Source organism: Piliocolobus tephrosceles, chromosome 12 (assembly GCF_002776525.5).
Source record: "Piliocolobus tephrosceles isolate RC106 chromosome 12, ASM277652v3, whole genome shotgun sequence".
NCBI lineage: Eukaryota > Metazoa > Chordata > Mammalia > Primates > Cercopithecidae > Piliocolobus > Piliocolobus tephrosceles.
The window spans coordinates 35,281,663-35,301,427 of record NC_045445.1 but is presented as its reverse complement, the minus strand read 5'-3'; the positions used below and the strand labels follow the sequence as shown (position 1 = coordinate 35,301,427).

At 40.8% G+C, this 19,765-nt stretch overlaps 1 protein-coding gene across 1 annotated transcript in view; it reads right to left on the bottom strand.

Moving 5' to 3' along the window:
• The window catches only part of KIAA1210 (KIAA1210 ortholog), a 76,792-nt gene that overhangs the window by 15,837 nt on the left and 41,190 nt on the right, over nt 1-19,765 (bottom strand). Inside the window, 3 exon segments of the mRNA XM_023198681.1 lie at nt 14,131-14,286; nt 17,478-17,612; nt 18,245-18,371. Of these exon segments, the coding sequence (XP_023054449.1) occupies nt 14,131-14,286; nt 17,478-17,612; nt 18,245-18,371 (418 nt within the window).

The window sequence follows — 19,765 nt, the reverse complement described above, 5'->3', positions numbered from 1 at the left end:
TTTGCACAGTCAGAGAGATGGCCTGTTCTCTTGTCCTAGATCCCCTTCTTATCAACAGGACATCTGGCTGGGGTGAGAGGCACAATCAGTTATCAGTGAAACCCAGCAGAGCTCTGGGATTTCTATATTAGAGGGTTGGGTGGAGGGAGGAAATTAGGTTGGAAGAGGGCCTGTCTGCAAGGTGCATTTTCATAGACAGCACACTACCTTTTATTTATATTGACAACTCATGGGTGCAAGACTGATGGGAGGACCCTCGGGAACTGAATGCTCCAACTTCCAGTGGGATAGTGATGGAGCCTGTAACCCCGTCCTCATTATGGCTGGCCTCCATATCTCCATACAACTTGGTTCTGGGACACCTAGTTGAATTCCTCTGTAGGACCTTCAAAATAGTCTCCTCTGGGCTTCTGGACATAGCATTTTCCATATCTCAAAGAGCCTCCCCAGAGCTCTTTCCATTCCTAAGAAGATTTCGATTTCTGTTAGCAGAAGGCCCTTTGAAGATCAGCTGGTAAACTGTCTCTGCTAGATACTAGTAGCAAACGATATATTATAATTTAGCAAGTAGACAGAATTTCCACTTGTGTTTACCCACCAAATTCTCTTCAGGCTAGTTTTGCACAGTGCCAGGGATCCCCTTGGTACTTGCAGCTTTCACATGCCTTCATGGTTCCCACTACCATTGTATGTTGATGCAATGATAACCTTAGCTACTACCTTGGTTATGAAGATGACACTGTCATTCCAGTGCATGGGGACTTAACACAGTGCTAATTGGTCAGGCTGATGACAAATCCTGCAGACCGTTCTGCCTTGGATTCAGGGAGAAGACAGAGAAATAGTACAGTTGCCTTTTGTGGAATCAATCACACAAAAGTAGGATTGATCCCAAGATTTCCTTTACTTCTTTGTGCAACTTTCATCTATGAATTTATATACTGCCTCTTTCTGATATCATCTAGTTAGATTATGTTATCTACTGGAAATATAAATTTGGTATCAGTGTATAGAGTAAAAGCTCTTCTTTTATTGTTCTGAATGTCTTTCATACTTCAGAGTGGTGTCATAGTTCTGGTCTTTTGGGGCTGGAGGATAACATCTATGCTCCCACTAACCTCACATGATCTGTCTTCCTTTTATCCCTGACCACATTACCAGCCATTTCCTGCTGCAGACACACTGCTGGTCTGCTGTTCTTCAAGCACTTCAGGCATGCTGTCCCCTTAGGGCCATTGTGCCTGCTGTTCCTTCTGCTGGGCATGCTCTTCCCCCATGTCCATGTGGCTAGCTCCCCTACTTCCTTCAGGTTTTGATTCAAAAGCCACCTTTTCATGGCCGGATGTGGTGGGCTCACGTCTGTAATCTCAGCACTTTCGGGAGGCTGAGGTATGCAGATCCCCTGAGGTCAGGAGTTTGAGATCGGCTTGGCCAACATGGTGAAACTCTGTCTCTACAAAAAATACGAAACTTAGCCGGTGTGGTGACAGGCACCTGTAATCCCAGCTACTCGGGAGGCTGAGGCAGGAGAATCACTTCAACCTGGGAGGTGGGGCTTTCAGTGAGCTGAGATCACCCCACTGCACTCCAGCCTGACCAACAAAATGAGAGACTCTGTCTAAAAAAAAAGTCACCTTTTCAGTGATGTCTTCCCTAGCCAATCTATTTAAAATGTTTGAGCCACTTCGTATCCCCTTCCCTGCATTGGTTTCCTCCCTGTCACTTTTCTCGCTGTCTGACATACTATATGTTTTCCTTATTTAGCTTGCTTATTGTCCATGTCCCCCATTACAATATAAACTCCATGAAGAAGGGTTTTTATCTGTTCTATGTACTACTGTATTGGGGATACAGTACCTCCAACTGTGCTTGTAGTAGTTGCACAAGCACTACATAGTAGTTGCTCAAAACATGTTTTTAGAACTGGTGACTTGATTACGTTAAAGGCTTCCACCAGAAGTTGCTTTCCTGAGATGTCATCAGAGCAAGCTCCTCTGTTCCCTGTATTATTTTAGTTATTCTTTCTGAGGCCTCACTAGCTCCAGCCAAAGGTAGAAGGAGAAAAACAAGGAGGTCTCTGAATCTGGAAACCCTAAAAGAACACCGTGCAACTTGCTTTGCATGAAAGCCAACTTATGCCCACATGGCAAGTAAACACATATTTAATAAATATAAAGACCTTTCAATTCAGTTGTCATCCCAAACCTTGTGGTATAAACACTAAAGATACTTAGTTTACTTTAGTGAAACTCATTCTATAGCGTAACAGAAAAATCACGCTCAGCAAAAATCTGGCAATTTCTAGATTGGGTATGTGCAGGACAGAGTTTATCTGTTTCCAATCACAGCCTAAGCCAAGAGTCCATCAAACTTAATAACAGCCACTGATCTCCCTGTGTGAGCTCGACTCTCACTAAGGAATCTATAGACATCAGTTTAAACACAGACCCACATCCATTCTCAAACCAGGGCTAAAAATTAAAGAGCAAAACCATCAAGCATTCTCCTCATCTGACTATGGAGCTCAAGCTCAGACATGTGATTTAAAACAGTCTTGAGGGGGGCGCCCAAGATGGCCGAATAGGAACAGCTCCAGCCTCCAGCTCCCAGTGTGAGCAACACAGAAGACGGGTGATTTCTGCTTTTTCAACTGAGGTACTGAGTTCATCTCACTGGGGCATATTGGACAGTCTGTGCTGGTCAGCGGGTGCAGCCCGACCAGCAAGAGCTGAAGCAGGGTGAGGCACTGCCTCACCTGGGAAGTGCAAGGGGGAAGGGAATCCCTTTTCCTAGCCGAGGGAAACTGAGACACACAGCACCTGGAAAATCGGGTAACTCCCACCCTAATACTGCGCTTTAACAAGGGTCTTAGCAAACAGCACACCAGAAGATTATATCCCACACCTGGCCTGGAAGGTCCCACACCCACGGAGCCTCTCTCATTGCTAGCACAGCAGTCTGAGATCTAACTGCAAGGTGGCAGTGAGGCTGCCAGAGGGGCACCTGCCATTGCTGAGGCTTAAGTAGGTAAACAAAGCCGCTGGGAAGCTCGAATTGGGTGGAGCCCACTGCAGCTCAAGGAGGCCTCCCTCCCTCTGTAGACTCCACCTCTGGGGACAGGGCACAGCTAAACAAAAAGCAGCAGAAACCTCCGCAGATGTAAATGTCCCTGTCTGACAGCTTTGAAGAGAGGAGTGGTTCTCCCAGCATGGAGTTTGAGATCTGAGAACGGACAGACTGCCTGCTCAAGTGGGTCCCTGACCCCTGAGTAGCCTAACTGGGAGACATCCCCCACTAGGTGCAGACCGACACCTCACACCTCACATGGCTGGGTGCACCTCTGAGAAGAAGCTTCCAGAGCAAGAATCAGACAGCAACACTCACTGTTCAGCAATATTCTATCTTCTGCAGCCCCCGCTGCTGATACCCAGGCAAACAGGGTCTGGAGTGGACCTCAAGGAAACTCCAACAGACCTGCAGCTGAGGGTCCTGACTGTTAGAAGGAAAACTAACAAACAGAAAGGACACCCACGCCAAAACCCCATCAGTATGTCACCATCACCAAAGACCAAAGGCAGATAAAACCACAAAGATGGGGAAAAAGTAGTGCAGAAAAGCTGGAAATTGAAAAAATCAGAGTGCATCTCCCCCTCCAAAGGAACGCAACTCATCGCCAGCAACAGAACAAAGCTAGATGGAGAATGACTTTGACGAGTTGAGAGAAGAAGTCTTCAGTCGATCAAACTTCTCAGAGCTAAAGGAGGAACTATGTACCCAACGCAAAGAAACCAAAAACCTTGAAAAAAGAATGGATGAATGGATGACTAGAATAATCAATGCAGAGAAGACCTTAAAAGAACCGATAGAGATGAAAACCATGACACGAGAACTACGTGACAAATGCACAAGCTTCAGTAACCAACTCAATCAACTGGAAGAAAGAGTATCAGTGATTGAAGATCAAATGAATGAAATGAAGCTAGAAGAGAAGTGTAGAGAAAAAAGAGTAAAAAGAAATGAACAAAGCCTCCAAGAAATATGGGATTATGTGAAAAGACCAAATCTACGTCTGATTGGTGTGCCTGAAAGTGACAGGGAAAATGGAACCAAGTTGGAAAACACTCTGCAGGATATCATCCAGGAGAACTTCCCCAACATAGTAAGGCAGGCCAACATTCAAATTCAGGAAATGCAGAGAATGCCACAAAGATACTCCTCGAGAAGAGCAACTCCAAGACACATAATTGTCAGATTCACCAAAGTTGAAATGAAGGAAAAAATGTTAAGGGCAGCCAGAGAGAAAGGTCAGGTTACCCACAAAGGGAAGCCCATCAGACTAACAGCAGATCTCTCGGCAGAAACTCTCCAAGCCAGAAGAGAGTGGGGGCCAATATTCAACATTCTTAAAGAAAAGAATTTTCAACCCAGAATTTCATATCCAGCCAAACTAAGTTTCATATGTGAAAGAGAAATAAAATCCTTTACAGACAAGCAAATGCTTAGAGATTTTGTCACCACCAGGCCTGCCCTACAAGAGATCCTGAAGGAAGCACTAAACATGGAAAGGAACAACTGGTACCAGCCATTGCAAAAACATGCCAAAATGTAAAGTCCATTGATGCTAGGAAGAAACTGCATCAACTAACGAGCAAAATAACCAGCTAATATCATAATGACAGGATCAAGTTCACACATAACAATATTAGCCTTCAATGTAAATGGACTAAATCATCCAATTAAAAGACACAGACTGGCAAATTGGATAAAGAGTCAAGACCCATCAGTTTGCTGTATTCAGGAGACCCATCTCACATGCAGAGACACACATAGGCTCAAAATAAAGGGATGGAGGAAGATCTACCAAGCAAATGGAAAACAAAAAAAAAAGCAAAGGTTGCAATCCTAGTCTCTGATAAAACAGACTTTAAACCATCAAAGATCAAAGTAGACAAAGAAGGCCATTACATAATGGTAAAGGGATCAATTCATCAGGAAGAGCTAACTATCCTAAATATACATGCACCCAATGCAGGAGCACCCGGATTCATAAAGCAAGTCCTTAGAGACTTACAAAAAGAGACTTAGATTCCCATACAATAAAAATGGGAGACTTTAACACCCCACTGTAATATTAGACAGATCAACAAGACATAAAGTTAACAAGAATATCCAGGAATTGAACTCAGCTCTGCACCAAACAGACCTAATAGACATCTACAGAACTCTCTACCCCAAATCAACAGAATATACATTCTTCTCAGCACCACATCACACTTATTCCAAAATTGACCACATAGTTGGAAGTAAAGCACTCCACAGCAAATGTAAAAGAACAGAAATTATAACAAACTGTCTCTCAGACCACAGTGTAATCAAACTAGAACTCAGGATGAAGAAACTCACTCAAAACCACTCAACTACATGGAAACTGAACAACCTGCTCCTGAATGACTACTGGGTACAGAATGAAATGAAGGCAGAAATAAAGAGGTTCTTTGAAACCAATGAGAACAAAGATACAACATACCAGAATCTCTGGGACACACTTAAAGCAGTGTGTAGAGGGAAATTTATGCCACTAAATATCCACAAGAGAAAGCTGGAAAGATCTAAAATTGACACTGTAACATCACAATTAAAAGAACTAGAGAAGCAAGAGCAAATACATTCAAAAGCTAGCAGAAGGCAAGAAATAACTAAGATCAGAGCAGAACTGAAGGAGATAGAGACACAAAAAACCCTCCAAAAAATCAATGAATCCAGGAGTTGGTTTTTTGAAAAGATCAACAAAATTGACAGACCGCTAGCAAGATTAATAAAGAAGAAAAGAGAGAGGAATCAAATAGACGCAATAAAAAATGATAAAGGGGATATCACCACCGACCCCACAGAAATACAAACTACCATCAGAGAATACTATAAACACCTCTACGCAAATCAACTAGAAAATCTAGAAGAAATGGATAATTTCCTGGACACTTACACTCTTCCAAGACTAAACCAGGAAGAAGTTGAATCCCTGAATAGACCAATAGCAGGCTCTGAAATTGAGGCAACAATTAATAGCCTACCCACCAAAAAAAGCCCAGGACCAGATGGATTCACAGCTGAATTCTACCAGAGGTACAAGGAGGAGCTGGTACCATTCCTTCTGAAACTATTCCAATCAATAGAAAAAGAGGGAATCCTCCCTAACTCATTTTATGAGGCCAACATCATCCTGATACCAAAGCCAGGCAGAGACACAACAAAAAAAGATAATTTTAGACCAATATCCCTGATGAACATCGATGCAAAAATCCTCAATAAAATACTGGCAAACCGAATTCAGCAGCACATCAAAAAGCTTATCCACCATGATCAAGTGGGCTTCATCCCTGGGATGCAAGGCTGGTTCAACATATGCAAATCAATAAACCTAATCCAGCATATAAACAGAACCAAAGACAAAAACCATATGATTATCTCAACAGATGCAGAAAAGGCTTTTGACAAAATTTAACAGCCTTCATGCTAAAAACTCTCAATAAATTCGGTATTGATGGAATGTATCTCAAAATAATAAGAGCTATTTATGACAAACCCACAGGCAATATCATACTGAATGGGCAAAAACTGGAAGCATTCCCTTTGAAAACTGGCACAAGACAGGGATGCCCTCTCTTATCACTCCTATTCAACATAGTGTTGGAAGTTCTGGCTAGGGCAATCAGGCAAGAGAAAGAAATCAAGGGTATTCAGTTAGGAAAAGAAGAAGTCAAATTGTTCCTGTTTGCAGATGACATGATTGTATATTTAGAAAACCCCATGGTCTCAGCCCAAAATCTCCTTAAGCTGATAAGCAACTTCAGCAAAGTCTCAGGATACAAAATCAATGTGCAAAAATCACAAGCATTCTTATATACCAGTAACAGACAAACAGAGAGCCAAATCATGAATGAACTTCCATTCACAATGGCTTCAAAGAGAATAAAATACCTAGGAATCCAACTTACAAGGGATGTAAAGGACCTCTTCAAGGAGAACTACAAACCACTGCTCAGTGAAATAAAAGAGGACACAAACAAATGGAAGAATATACCATGCTCATGGATAGGAAGAATCAATATTGTGAAAATGGCCATACTGCCCAAGGTAATTTATAGATTCAATGCCATCCCCATCAAGCTACCAATGACTTTCTTCACAGAATTGGAAAAAACTGCTTTAAAGTTCATATGGAACCAAAAAAGACCCCGCATTGACAAGACAATCCTAAGCCAAAAGAACAAAGCTGGAGGCATCACGCTACCTGACTTTAAACTATACTACAGGGCTACAGTAACCAAAACAGCATGGTACTGGTACCAAAACAGAGATCTAGACCAATGGAACAGAACAGAGTCCTCAGAAATAATACCACACATCTACAGCCATCTGATCTTTGACAAACCTGACAAAAACAAGAAATGGGGAAAGGATTCCCTATTTAATAAATGGTGCTGGGAAAATTGGCTAGCCATAAGTAGAAAGCTGAAACTGGATCCTTTCCTTACTCCTTATACGAAAATTAATTCAAGATGGATTAGAGACTTAAATGTTAGACCTAATACCATAAAAACCCTAGAAGAAAACCTAGGTAATACCATTCAGGACATAGTCATGGGCAAGGACTTCATGTCTAAAACAGCAAAAGCAACGGCAACAAAAGCCAAAATTGACAAATGGGATCTAATTAAACTAAAGAGCTTCTGCACAGCAAAAGAAACTATAATCAGAGTGAACAGGCAACCTACAGAATGGGAGAAAATGTTTGCAATCTACTCATCTGACAAAGGGCTAATATCCAGAACCTACAAAGAACTCAAATAAATTTACAAGAAAAAACAAACAACCCCATCAAAAAGTGGGCAAAGGATACGAACAGACATTTCTCAAAAGAAGACATTCATACAGCCAACAGACACATGAAAAAATGCCCATCATCACTGGTCATCAGAGAAATGCAAATCAAAACCACAATGAGCTACCATCTCACACCAGTTAGAATGGCAATCATTAAAAATTCAGGAAACAACAGGTGTTGGAGAGGATGTGGACAAACAGGAACACTTTTACACTGTTGGTGGGACTGTAAACTAGTTCAACCATTGTGGAAAATGGTGTGGTGATTCCTCAAGGATCTAGAACTAGAAATACCATTTGACCAGCCATCCCATTACTGGGTATATACCCAAGGGATTATAAATCATGCTGCTATAAAGACACATGCACACGTATGTTTATTGCAGCACTATTCACAATAGCAAAGACTTGGAATCAACCCAAATGTCCACCAGTGACAGACTAGATTAAGAAAATGTGGCACATATACACCATGGAATACTGTGCAGCCATAAAAAAGGATGAGTTCGTGTCCTTTGTAGGGACATGGATGCAGCTGGAAACCATCATTCTCAGCAAACTATCGCAAGAACAGAAAACCAAACACCGCATGTTCTCACTCATGGGTGGTAATTGAACAATGAGATCACTTTAACACAGGAAGGGGAACATCACACACTGGGGCCTATCGTGGGGAGAGGGGAGGGGGTAGGGATAGCATTAGGAGATATACCTAATGTAAATGACGAGTTAATGGATGCAGCACACCAACATGGCACATGTATACATATGTAACAAACCTGAACGTTGTGCACATGTACCCCAGAACTTAAAGTATAATAATAAAAAATAAATAAATAAATAGATAAATAAATAAATAAATAAATAAATAAAACAGTCTCAAGAGGATGTCTGTTGTTAGGTTTAGTGTATGTTATGTGAGTATAGATTATATGTATATGTTATGACTTCCCTTAACTCACCAGTGAGTTAAATAAACTATACACTCTCTGAACTCTATGCAGTATTTCTCAATGTATGGTCTGGAATCCCCCAGCACCAAAATCACCTGGAACGAATGTTGAAAAAGCATGTTTTGGGGACATATCAAGGCCTAATGAGTAAGAATATCAGGGGAAAGGCTTTAGAATAGTTTTAACAGGGTTTCCAAATGAGTCTTCCAGGAGCCAAAGTTGAGAACCACTGCCTAGTCCTCTAGCATGATGAGAAAGGCTCCCATTTTCAAATATGAGTACAGCAAGTTCAGGAATAATCCTGTCAGTTGCCTTAGAACAGGAGTCAGAAATATATGGACTCCTTTTGGGAAGTGTGGCTTCTTCTTAGGCCTTCTTAGGTCCTCTTTCCCTCAGTCCTATTGGTTAGCAGCAACCTAGAAAAGTTACCACACGGTGGCTCATGCCTGTAATCCTAGCACATTGGGAGGCCTAGGAGGGCAGATCACGAGGTCAGGAGATCGACACCATCCTGGCTAACACAGTGAAACCCTGTCTCTACTAAAAATACACACACACAAATAGCCAGGCATGGTGGTGCACACCTGTAGTCCCAGCTACTCGGGGGGGCTGAAGCAGGAGAATTGCTTGAACCCGGGAGGCAGAGGTTGCAGTGAGCTGAGATTGCGCCACTGCATTCCAGCCTGGGCGACAGAGCGAGACTGTCTTTAAAAAAAAAAAAAAAGTTACCACAGGAGCCAACCACAGGATTTTATGAGTTACCCAAGAAAAGCAAATAGAATCCCTTCCTGGCAGAATTCTGAAAGAAAAACAAGTGGAGAAAGTGGGACACCTTTCTCTACTTTTCCATCCTCACTCCCCTCCAACCCTACTTCTCCTTCCATGCACTCTGACAGCCGACATACCCTGTCCGAACCCAATCTGCATATTATTTTTTCGTTTGTATAAATGTAAGGGGTAGAAGTGTAGTTTGTTACATGGATATGTCACATAGAGGTGAAGTCTGAGCTTTTACTTTTACTGTAACCATCACCCAAATAATATACATTGTGCCCATTAAGCAATTTGTCATCCCTCACCCTCCTCCCTTGCTCCCACCCTTCCAAATCTCCAATGTTTATTTTCCACACTCTATGTCCACTGTGTACACATTATTTAGCTCCCACTTATAAGGGAGAACATTTGGTCCATTATGCATATTATTAAGTACGGCTGAGATGTTTTCATTTCTTCTCCTGTGTTTTAGAGAGAGTTTAGCACAGACATCTTCAGATTAATATCTGGAATTAAATGGGCTCCTCGTGCCTCAACATCTGGGAGACGTGCCCGGCCTGGTACCTACTAATCCAGAATCTTCTTAGATAAGGAACCTGGGTTGGACCTCGGGCCAGGGGAAAGGATTCTTCAGCACTGGTTGTTAGAGAGCTGAACATTCCTTTGCTGTTAGCTGGGATAAGGGCTTCTCTTTGGAAAATAATAACACATTTTCACTTCTTTTTTCCCTTCTGTCAAGTTTCTAGACCCAGTGCAAAGGAGTTTAGTCAATAATGCACATTTTGGTAGTCCTTTTTAATGATTTATTTTTCTGTTGTATGATGCTAGGGTTTTCCCCTTTTGAGCAGGGACAGAGAGAAGGTTGACTGTCTTCTTGGAACAAAGGAAAGCTCTGATTGTAATGTCTTAAATAAGGGGATTACCAGGTGGCTATTTAGGCCCAGATTTCATCAAGCATTTGGCCCATAAAGCTGTCACTCTGGGAAAAAATACATTCTGAAACTGACACTGGGATGTTGGAGAGTTGGGTTCTATGTGAGTCAAAACTAAAAGCATGTGTCTGTCTCCACAAGAAGAAACAATTCTTGGTGGGAAAAGTGGTTCTTGGTGGGAAACTTCTGCACCAAGAGGTACTGGCACAGAGTGTGAGACCCAGTAATGGCTGTAGGGATTTTAACTCCCTGGGTGTGGCCAAGTGCCCACTCCTGAGAGTTCCTGCACAGCTGCTGCTTCATTCAAAATCTGTGTTACTTAAAGCTGTTGTGGTCAATATTTTTGCCAACTTGAAAGTTCTTGAAGGTGGAATTTCTGATATTCCCTGCAGCCCCCTCCCCGTTCTGTCACAATCTCTTCAATTTCTTAACTAGTATAGAGAATAAGAACATGGACTTTGAAACCAAATAGGCCTGAATATGACATCCTAGCTATACAATTTATTGGCTGTCTGACCTTGAGCAGATTCCCTAGCCCTTTTGAGCCTCAGTTTTCATGTCTGTAAAATGGGAATAATCATAATACATACTTTGGTTTGTTGTTGTAAAGATTAAATAAAATTATACAAGGAAAGTGCTTAACACAGTGCCCGTTACATAAGAAAGTCTTGATAAATGTTAGCTGTTGTTGCTATTGCTGGGCATTGGTTATACAAAGTTAGATGACTGCTAGAGGCCACATAGTTCAGTGAAAAGTGCTATGGATTTGGTCAGGAGTCCTGGGATCAAGCCCCAGCTCTATCTTTGATTGGCTCTGTGGCCTTGGCCAAGTCACTTCACCTCTCTGAACCTCAATTTTTTTTCATTTACAGTGAGAGTCTTTCCTATCTGCTTTACAGAGTTACTGAGAGAATCAAATGTAACTATATATGGAAAATCACTTTGAAAGTTGTAAATTTTTGTGCAATCATGGGGGAAGGAGCATTATGTTCTCCTTTGATGTATTAGAGGATTTTAAAACTAAAATTTTATTTTATTTTAGAGACAGAGTCTCACTACATTGCCCAGGTGGAAGTACGGTGGCTACACACAGGCATGATCATAGTGCACTACAGCCTCGAGTTCCTAACCTCAAGTGATCTTCCTGCCTCAGTCTCCTGAGTATCTGAGACTACAGGCATACGCAGCAGAGGATTGCTTAAAAAAAAAGATGGCTCTGTGCTTCGGAGACTTATTTGTATACAATGCTGTGGAATTATGGTGTAAGTCATCCAGGTAAAGCATGAGACATTACAAAAAGAGGCAAACTTGTAGCACTCTAAATTAACTCCTTATTAGCCAATTCAGTGGAATAACTTAACCCCCAAATGTTAACTACCAGCATTTACCCTGCAATGTGACTGAGGCCAGAGAATTTAATCAGCCCAAACTTTAAGCTGTAAGAATTTTACCCTGACAAGGTATATTGACAGCTTATCTTCACAGGTGTGGAACAAAGGACAAAACTCAAACTCATCCCTCTGCTCACCTGAGACAAATGCATATTTGATTGCTTGTTCTGATGTAAAAATGTAGATTCACCGAGGAAGATGAAGGCATAAGTGACTATTCCTCTATCCCCTCTCATATGTAAATTGTGTATTCAGTGAAAGACTGATCAAAGACTCAAAACAACGCAACTATTTGTCTCTTATCTTCCCACACCTTTTAAAATTGTGTTCATCTTTCCCCAATATCCACTTTTTCCCCTTTAAACATTGAAGTCCTCAAAATCATCTTTGGAGAAAGGTACAGACCTGCCTTCCTAGGTGCGCATCCTTAACCACGGCAAAATAAAATTTTCTAATTGTTTCTGACAATTTGTCTTAGGTACTTTTCTGGTTTACAAACCCAACAACAAAAAGATAAATAACCCAATTAATAAATGGGCAAAGGAGAAATCGATATTTCTCCAAAGAAGATACACAAATGGCTAACAGGCACATGAAAAGATACTTAACATCATTATTTACTAGAGAAATGCAAATCAAAACCACAATGAGATACTATTTCACACTCACTAGCATGACTATAATTTTTTTAAAACAGGAACCTAACAAGTGTAATGTAAAGCGGTACTGCTGTTGGGGAAAACAGTTTGATTAAACATAGAATTAACATATGACCCAGCAATTCCACTCCAGGTATATACCCAAAAGAATTGAAAACAGATGTTCAAACAAAAATTCGTACACGGATGTTCATAATAGCACTATACACAATAACCAAAAGGTAGATAGGACACAAGTGTCTATCAATGGATGAATGGCTAAACAAAACGTGGTACATCCATAAATTGAAATATTATTTAATCATAAATAGAAATGAAGTACTGATAAATGTCATGACATGGATGAACCTCAAACACATTATGCTAAGTGGAAGAAGTCAACACAAAAGCCACATATTGTACGATTCCATTTACATGAAATATCCAGAGTAGGCAAGTACAGAGATAGAAAGCAGAATAGTTGTTGTCAGGGGCTGGTGGGAGATACGAATGGTGAATGACTGCTCAGTAGGAACTGGGCTTCCATTTGGGAGAACCAAACAGGTTCTGGATCTTGATAGTGGTGATGATTGCATCACATTGTGAATGTATGTACTGTCACTGAATTGTATACTTTAAAATGGTTAAAATGATAAATTTTATGTGATCTGTATTTTACCACAATAAAAAATGTTACCTAATTCAATTCTTCCACTAATTCAGATTATGCATCCCAATTAATCTGATTTAATGGTATCCTGCAGAAAATACTTGTAGTCATAACCCAGATCCATAAAACAATAAGCATCCATCCACCTACTACCAGTCTGTGCTTTTACTTTGGTTTTAACCTAATTTGTTTCTTTGTTGACATATCTAACTGAGGGCTGCTTCACTTCACTTCATAGGATCTTTTAACATCAAAATAGAGTTTTGTTCTGACTGGTCAATTCTCTTCCTTAAAAATTAGGTTTCTGTTTACTTTTTATTTCCAAAGGTTAATCATTCTAAACTCTACTTCACTCTCAGAGCCCTTTCAAGTTCACCAACAACCAATTCAATTAAACACACATTAGTTTGAGAATGGAAGTGTTGATATGGGCATGTACTACGATACGCTGATTGATATTATCTGGTTGACAAACCTAGACGTATGAAATAGACACATCACCCTCTCATGTGTCAACTGATTTTTCACATGGATATGTGTCTATCAAATAATATTATATGCCCTAACCTCTGATGTTTTCTGGATTTCAAAGTGTAGAGACTATGCTTCAGTAAAAGTCTCTATTTTTATCTTCATGAAACAACTCAAAACATCTGCAAACTTATTTTTTCCAAAATACTATCTTCTCTTGCTTATACATTAAAAAGGTGATTATTTGGTTTGTAAAATTGGATGGAAAACCACCATGCAAATCAAAAGCCAAGAATGTCAGCTCCTTCCCCAATCATCCCCCTAGTGCTGAGCTCCAGCGGGAGAATAGATGACACAAGAAGAAATTACGCCTCTGATCTGTGAGCCCCCTCAACCTGCCCCTTAATATATACTCACCTGAGTGGCTGTCAAACTCTCATGTGGTAAAGCCTTCTTTTGTGGATTCTTAGGTGACTCATCATCGAGAGAGATTTCTACCAAGTTCTTAGAAATTATGTCAGGTTGGATAACAGGTGGGATGATGCTGAGTCGGCGTTGGCGTGGTGGTGGGTTCTGTCAAGAGGGAGAATAGAAGGAACAAGTTAAAACCTGTGTGCTCTCCCCCAAATTAGTGGTTTTCTCTTATTCTTTAATAAGAGAAAGGAATCCAAAGTTGGTTGAAGAAGTAAGAATCCAAAGTGAAAAAAATAAGCTCAGGGAAGAATTTCCTACCTCCCCGTCTTCATTTCTAATACCTACTCAAACCAAAGACTACTAGCCTTGATTTCCCCTCTGGGGTGCTGCACACTTTTGCCAATCCCCAAAGACAGAAACTTCAAATTGCTTGTTCGTGAAAAATCAGAATCCTGATGTTATCTCCTTACTGATGTTAAATACAAATCTTATTTAGTTCTGATCTTTCTTTTAATGTCTGAATTTGACTTTGGAAGTCCAGTTCTCGTAGAGGCGAATCTTTGAGTTATGACCTGGAATTGGCATCCAAACTACACTCTTTGCTCCTATTATTCCATGAATTATTTGGATTGAATCTTGACTGTATTAGTTGCTTATCTTAATCCTGTCAAGAATGACTTTCTGGGATTTTAAAGAAAATCTACAGAATTTTAGAATCTATAGATTTTAAAGAAAATCTATGGAATGGTTTCCTAAAGGGACAAAAATTGATCATTTGGGTTTTCCTTGGGATTCAGCAGACAGTTTAGTTGATTCCATTTTGAAGAAAATGGTACACTTGACTTTGAGGCAGTGGTCCCTGCCATGGTCCTCTTAATGTGAGTCAGAATCCTTGCTTTTTATGTTTAACAAACACTGGCTAAGCATCTACAATGCATTACATCCCATTCCAGGAAATGGGCCTACAACAATAAACAAAACAAATTCTTGCTGTCATGAAGCTGACATGCTTGCTTCTGTTGTAGACTCTGCTCAGCTCAGGGCAGATAGCCTTCAGACACTGTAGCCAAAGAAGGGGCCACAGTGAAGCTTACCGAGGTTATGCTCCTGGGGTGCTCCTGGCCAGGTTCTCCAGTGCTTCCTTATTACTACCAGGCCCCATTGGGAGCTCTTGGGGAGAGGCCATATCAACCAACTCCAAGCCCAGCTTTAATAATAATAACTACAATAATGCAATAATGACAACTAACTTTTACTAAGGGCTTACAGTGTGCTAAGCAGGGAATGCTCTCCATAGATACATCTCACTGAAGCCTCACAACAATTCTTTAAAGCATTTGCTATTGTGGGCTCCATTTTACGGATGGGGAAAATGAAGTTTGAGAGATGATGTAACTTCCCCTAATTCTCCCAGTGGCAGAGCAAGCATTTGAAAGATCTGTCCAGCTTGATAGCCCTTGTTCTTGATCACTGTGAACTGGTGTCTCCTAATTATAAGGGCCAGAAAAGGGAGAGCCCATACTGAAGGCCAAGTTCAAGACGTTTAAAGGCAACAACCGGAATAGATGGTGTGCCTGCTTCCTTAAGAAGGGTTGAGGGACAGTCAAGACAGTGAGCAGTAAGAAAAACTGTTTTGAGGTCTCAGTTTCTTAAATGACTAAATTCAATTTGATTCAACAACAGCAAGATGCTAATAATCTGCCATTGTATCTTTTTAACTATTTGTGCTCAAATAAAGGGAACAGAAAATGTCTTGGAGAGTAATGTAGGCATCCACATTCCTAACACTTCAGATGGGACATCAGGTAAAAATCTGGCAGGAAATAAAATCGGTTCAGTGTCAGTATTTCTGACATAACTGTATACCTGGATTTCTTCTTTCACAATCTCCTAGTTGTTCTGAATGTCACTTAATCCATTAGAATCCTGCCCCTTCAAGAGAATTGATCCCACTGGCCAATTCCATGCTTGCCCCAGCTTTTATGTAGCACTGGGTGTCAGGACCCTTGACTTAATGCTATCAACCATCCTTCCATTTGGAGTTGTCATTTTGGTACTTAAGGGAAGTTTCCCATGCAGAGGTCAGGTTGGTTGTTGATTACTTAGATCCTATTAATACCCTATGCTGTTTTCAACCTTGTTTTCCAGGGTATCAACTAAGGGACCAGGCCAAAAGTGTGAGGTGTAGGCCCAAACCAAACATTTAAGAAAGCTTGCCTTTAGGCTATGGTGGCCTTCCCCAACCACTTCCTTGTGAGAAGTAATGCCCCTAGAATATTTTCCTTTAACTTTCACAAAAAAATAATTAAAAAAAAAATAGAATATCTCTGCTATATGAGTCTCTCTGTTGCTGGGACTAAGAGAGGAGGGGAAAGATGGAGGAGTCCAAGAAACCAGTTTCCTCTTTCTGAATGTGAGAACCCTGTGCCACTTGGTCATGGTCATGAGGCTGCAGGGAGTGTAACTATGGCAGTGAGTGAAAGCTTGTGTTGATGTTTAAAACTGAAGATTGAATAGTTCATGGAAGTGACTTTTCCTGCTGTAGTACAAGAGGGCAACAGTCTTCTGACCCTAGGGGCTGCTTAACAACTTTAGGGTCAACACTATTAGTGTCTATCTCAGTGTTTTCTCCTCTATAGCTAATGGATCCAGAAGAAAGGAAACCAGAGTGAGAGATGTGGGGTCTTAGCAGGCATGCCAGAAATAAGCCCCACTTACCTTTTGCCAAATGGAAAATAATCATATCTCCAGTGGAGAAGGGTCTCCTCCTTGTGTGACTTTCCCACTTACACAGGGACCTTTGGGCATAATTCCACCCACAGGCTGAGACGGGGAAGACAGCTGTTAAGGGTTGTCTCCTTGACAATATCTCCAGCTCCCCCTGAAGCATTTCTGGATCACAGATATAGTCTGACTGAGTAATGGATCCCTACTATAAGTTTAGGATTAGCTGGAGGCAAGATGCTACATTACGTAGGCACTAAGGTGTACCCTGCTTTCTCTCCAGGCAGGTATAAAGAAGTTGAGTATCTTGGGGTAATAGAAAGATCATGGGGTTTGAGTTTAATACACCTGGGTCAGATTTCCAAGTCTACAACTTACTACCAGGGTGAACTTGAGCACTATCTTTAACTTCTCTGAGTCTTCATTCAATCCTCACAAGCAACCCTTTGAGGTAGATGTTAATATTATAACCACTGTAGATGAGGAAAAGAGGGCTCAGAGAAGTTAATCAACTAGCCCAGGTGTCACACAGCCAGTAAGTAGCAGAGTAAGAATTCAAGCATAGATCTGTCCATTTCTGATTTCTGACTCAACTGCCCATGCTCGGAACAATTCCACTTTGTTACCTTAGTGATCTTGGGGCCAGTAACCCAGAATGCACTTGTAGGCACATTTTGAAGCATAGCTCCTAACATGGTTCCAGACACAACTCCAGGCACATCACTCCTAGGTTTAGGTAGAGTTCTGGAAATACGGGATCTCTGCGTAAGAGAGAGAGAAAAATTTGAGGAATGGTATGCCAGCATATAAACAGTGGAATGTTGCTGTCAAAATAATTATTCTTATGGTATGTTAAGAGAAGTGAATATAGGCCAGGCACGGTGGCTCACGCGTGTAATCCCAGCACTTTGGGAGGCCAAGGTGGGAGGGTTGCTTGGGCCCAAGAGTTTGAGACCAGCCTGGGCAACATGGTGAAACCCTGTCTCCACAAAAAGTACCAAAAAATCATCCAGGCGTTACAGGCCTGTAGTCCCAACTACTCGGGAAGCTGAGGTGTGAGGATCACCTGAGCCTGTGAAGTTGAGGCTGCAGTGAACCATGATCATGCCACTGCACTCCAGCCTAGGTGACAGGGTGAGATCTGTCTCAAAAATAAAATAAAATAAAATAAAAAAGAAGTGAATATGGCAACACTAATCAACACTGTGTGCCAGGTGATAGGCACATTATATATTTATACATTCTGTCACTCAAGGCTTACAACAGCCCTGTGGGGGTAGGATCAGCTGAGAAGCAGAACCAAGTTTCCACTCCTTTTAATTTTGGCAGGGTTAGAGTACAGAACAGAAGAGAAGTAGTTCAATTAGACACTGATGCTCGAGTCTACTATTACCTGCCGAGGTCTGCCTCTCTGGGGATCCATAGAAGGACACATTTTACTTGCTGATCTTTCAGGCTCAGGACCCAACATGAAGATGCTATCATGGGATAGGGCTTTGCTCCCCATGCTGCTCTTGACCCTGGACAGAAAGGAAAGGTCTTGTAAAAGCAACCCAAGGGCCATGGGAACTGAAGACAAATGTATGTTCATAATATGGCCCTACCATAGATACCTCAGAAGGAGAGCAGGGATGCATATGTGCTGACATAGAAAGCGGCTCATGAGATAGTAAGTGAAAAAAAAAATGGTATGGTCCCATTTAATATATACACACATATATAGTTCATATTCAAAGAAAAAAATCTAGAAGGATATCCATAAATTGTTAGAGGTGGTTCCCTCTGAGGAATGACACATTAGGGACAGGAAGGAAATGTTCATTTTCCACCTCACGTCCTTCTGTATAATTTTACTTTTTACATTATGAGCATATATCCTTTTTACATAACAATCTTACTGAGATATGGTTTATATACCATACATTTTGCCCATTTAAAGTATATAATTCAATAGTGGCAATTCTGGGGAATGGGAGGAAAGGCCATGAGTTTTGCTATTATTACAGTGAGAATTATAAAAGATCTTTTACGCCCAAATTTCTCTCTAGTGTTTTTGTTTTGATTTTAAAAAATATCAAAGATCTTGTCAGATACAGGAGGCTTTCATTCATCAGATCCTTTCCTCTTTCACACAAGAGCTCTACAATATATCTATCCTATTTTCAAAGTCATCCTATGTACCACCTGCCCCTCCCTTCCCCAAGCTTGCTAAATCCAAATGAAAATACCTTCTGATTGGGAATGGTGCCAGGTTGATGATAATTACATGTTAAGAAAAATCAGAAGAAAAATAAAAACAAATGAAAGGCTAAAGACATGAAAGACTCCTTTTTGGAGTGTGGTAATGTATTTTACCTTTTAAAAATTTCAACCAAAGGCATCACAGGAAGAGCAAACTACAGACCAATATCTCTTATGAACATAGATGCAAAAATCCTCAACAAACACTCACGAACCGAATCCAACAGCATATAAAAAGAATTATATACCACGACAAAGTAGGATTTACAAGAAATGATCGGCTTAATGTGTGAAAATCAGTGAATGCCAAACACTATATCAATAGAATAGAAACAAAAATTATATGACCATTTCAAAAGATGCAGAAAAAAACATTTGTAAAATTCAGCACCCTTCCATGATAAATGCACTCAATCTTGATAGAAGATATCTGTGACAAATCACAGCTAATATCATGGTGAAAGGCTGGATGTATTCCCCCTAAGATCAGGAACAAGACAAGGATGACTGCTTTTATCATTTCTATTCAACAGTGTATGGGAGATTATAGACAGGGAAATTAGGTAAGAAAGTGAAATTAATGCCATCCAGAATGGAAAGGAAGAAGTGAAATTATCTCTATTCACAGATGACGTAATTGTGTATATAAAACTCTTAATGAACACACTAAAAA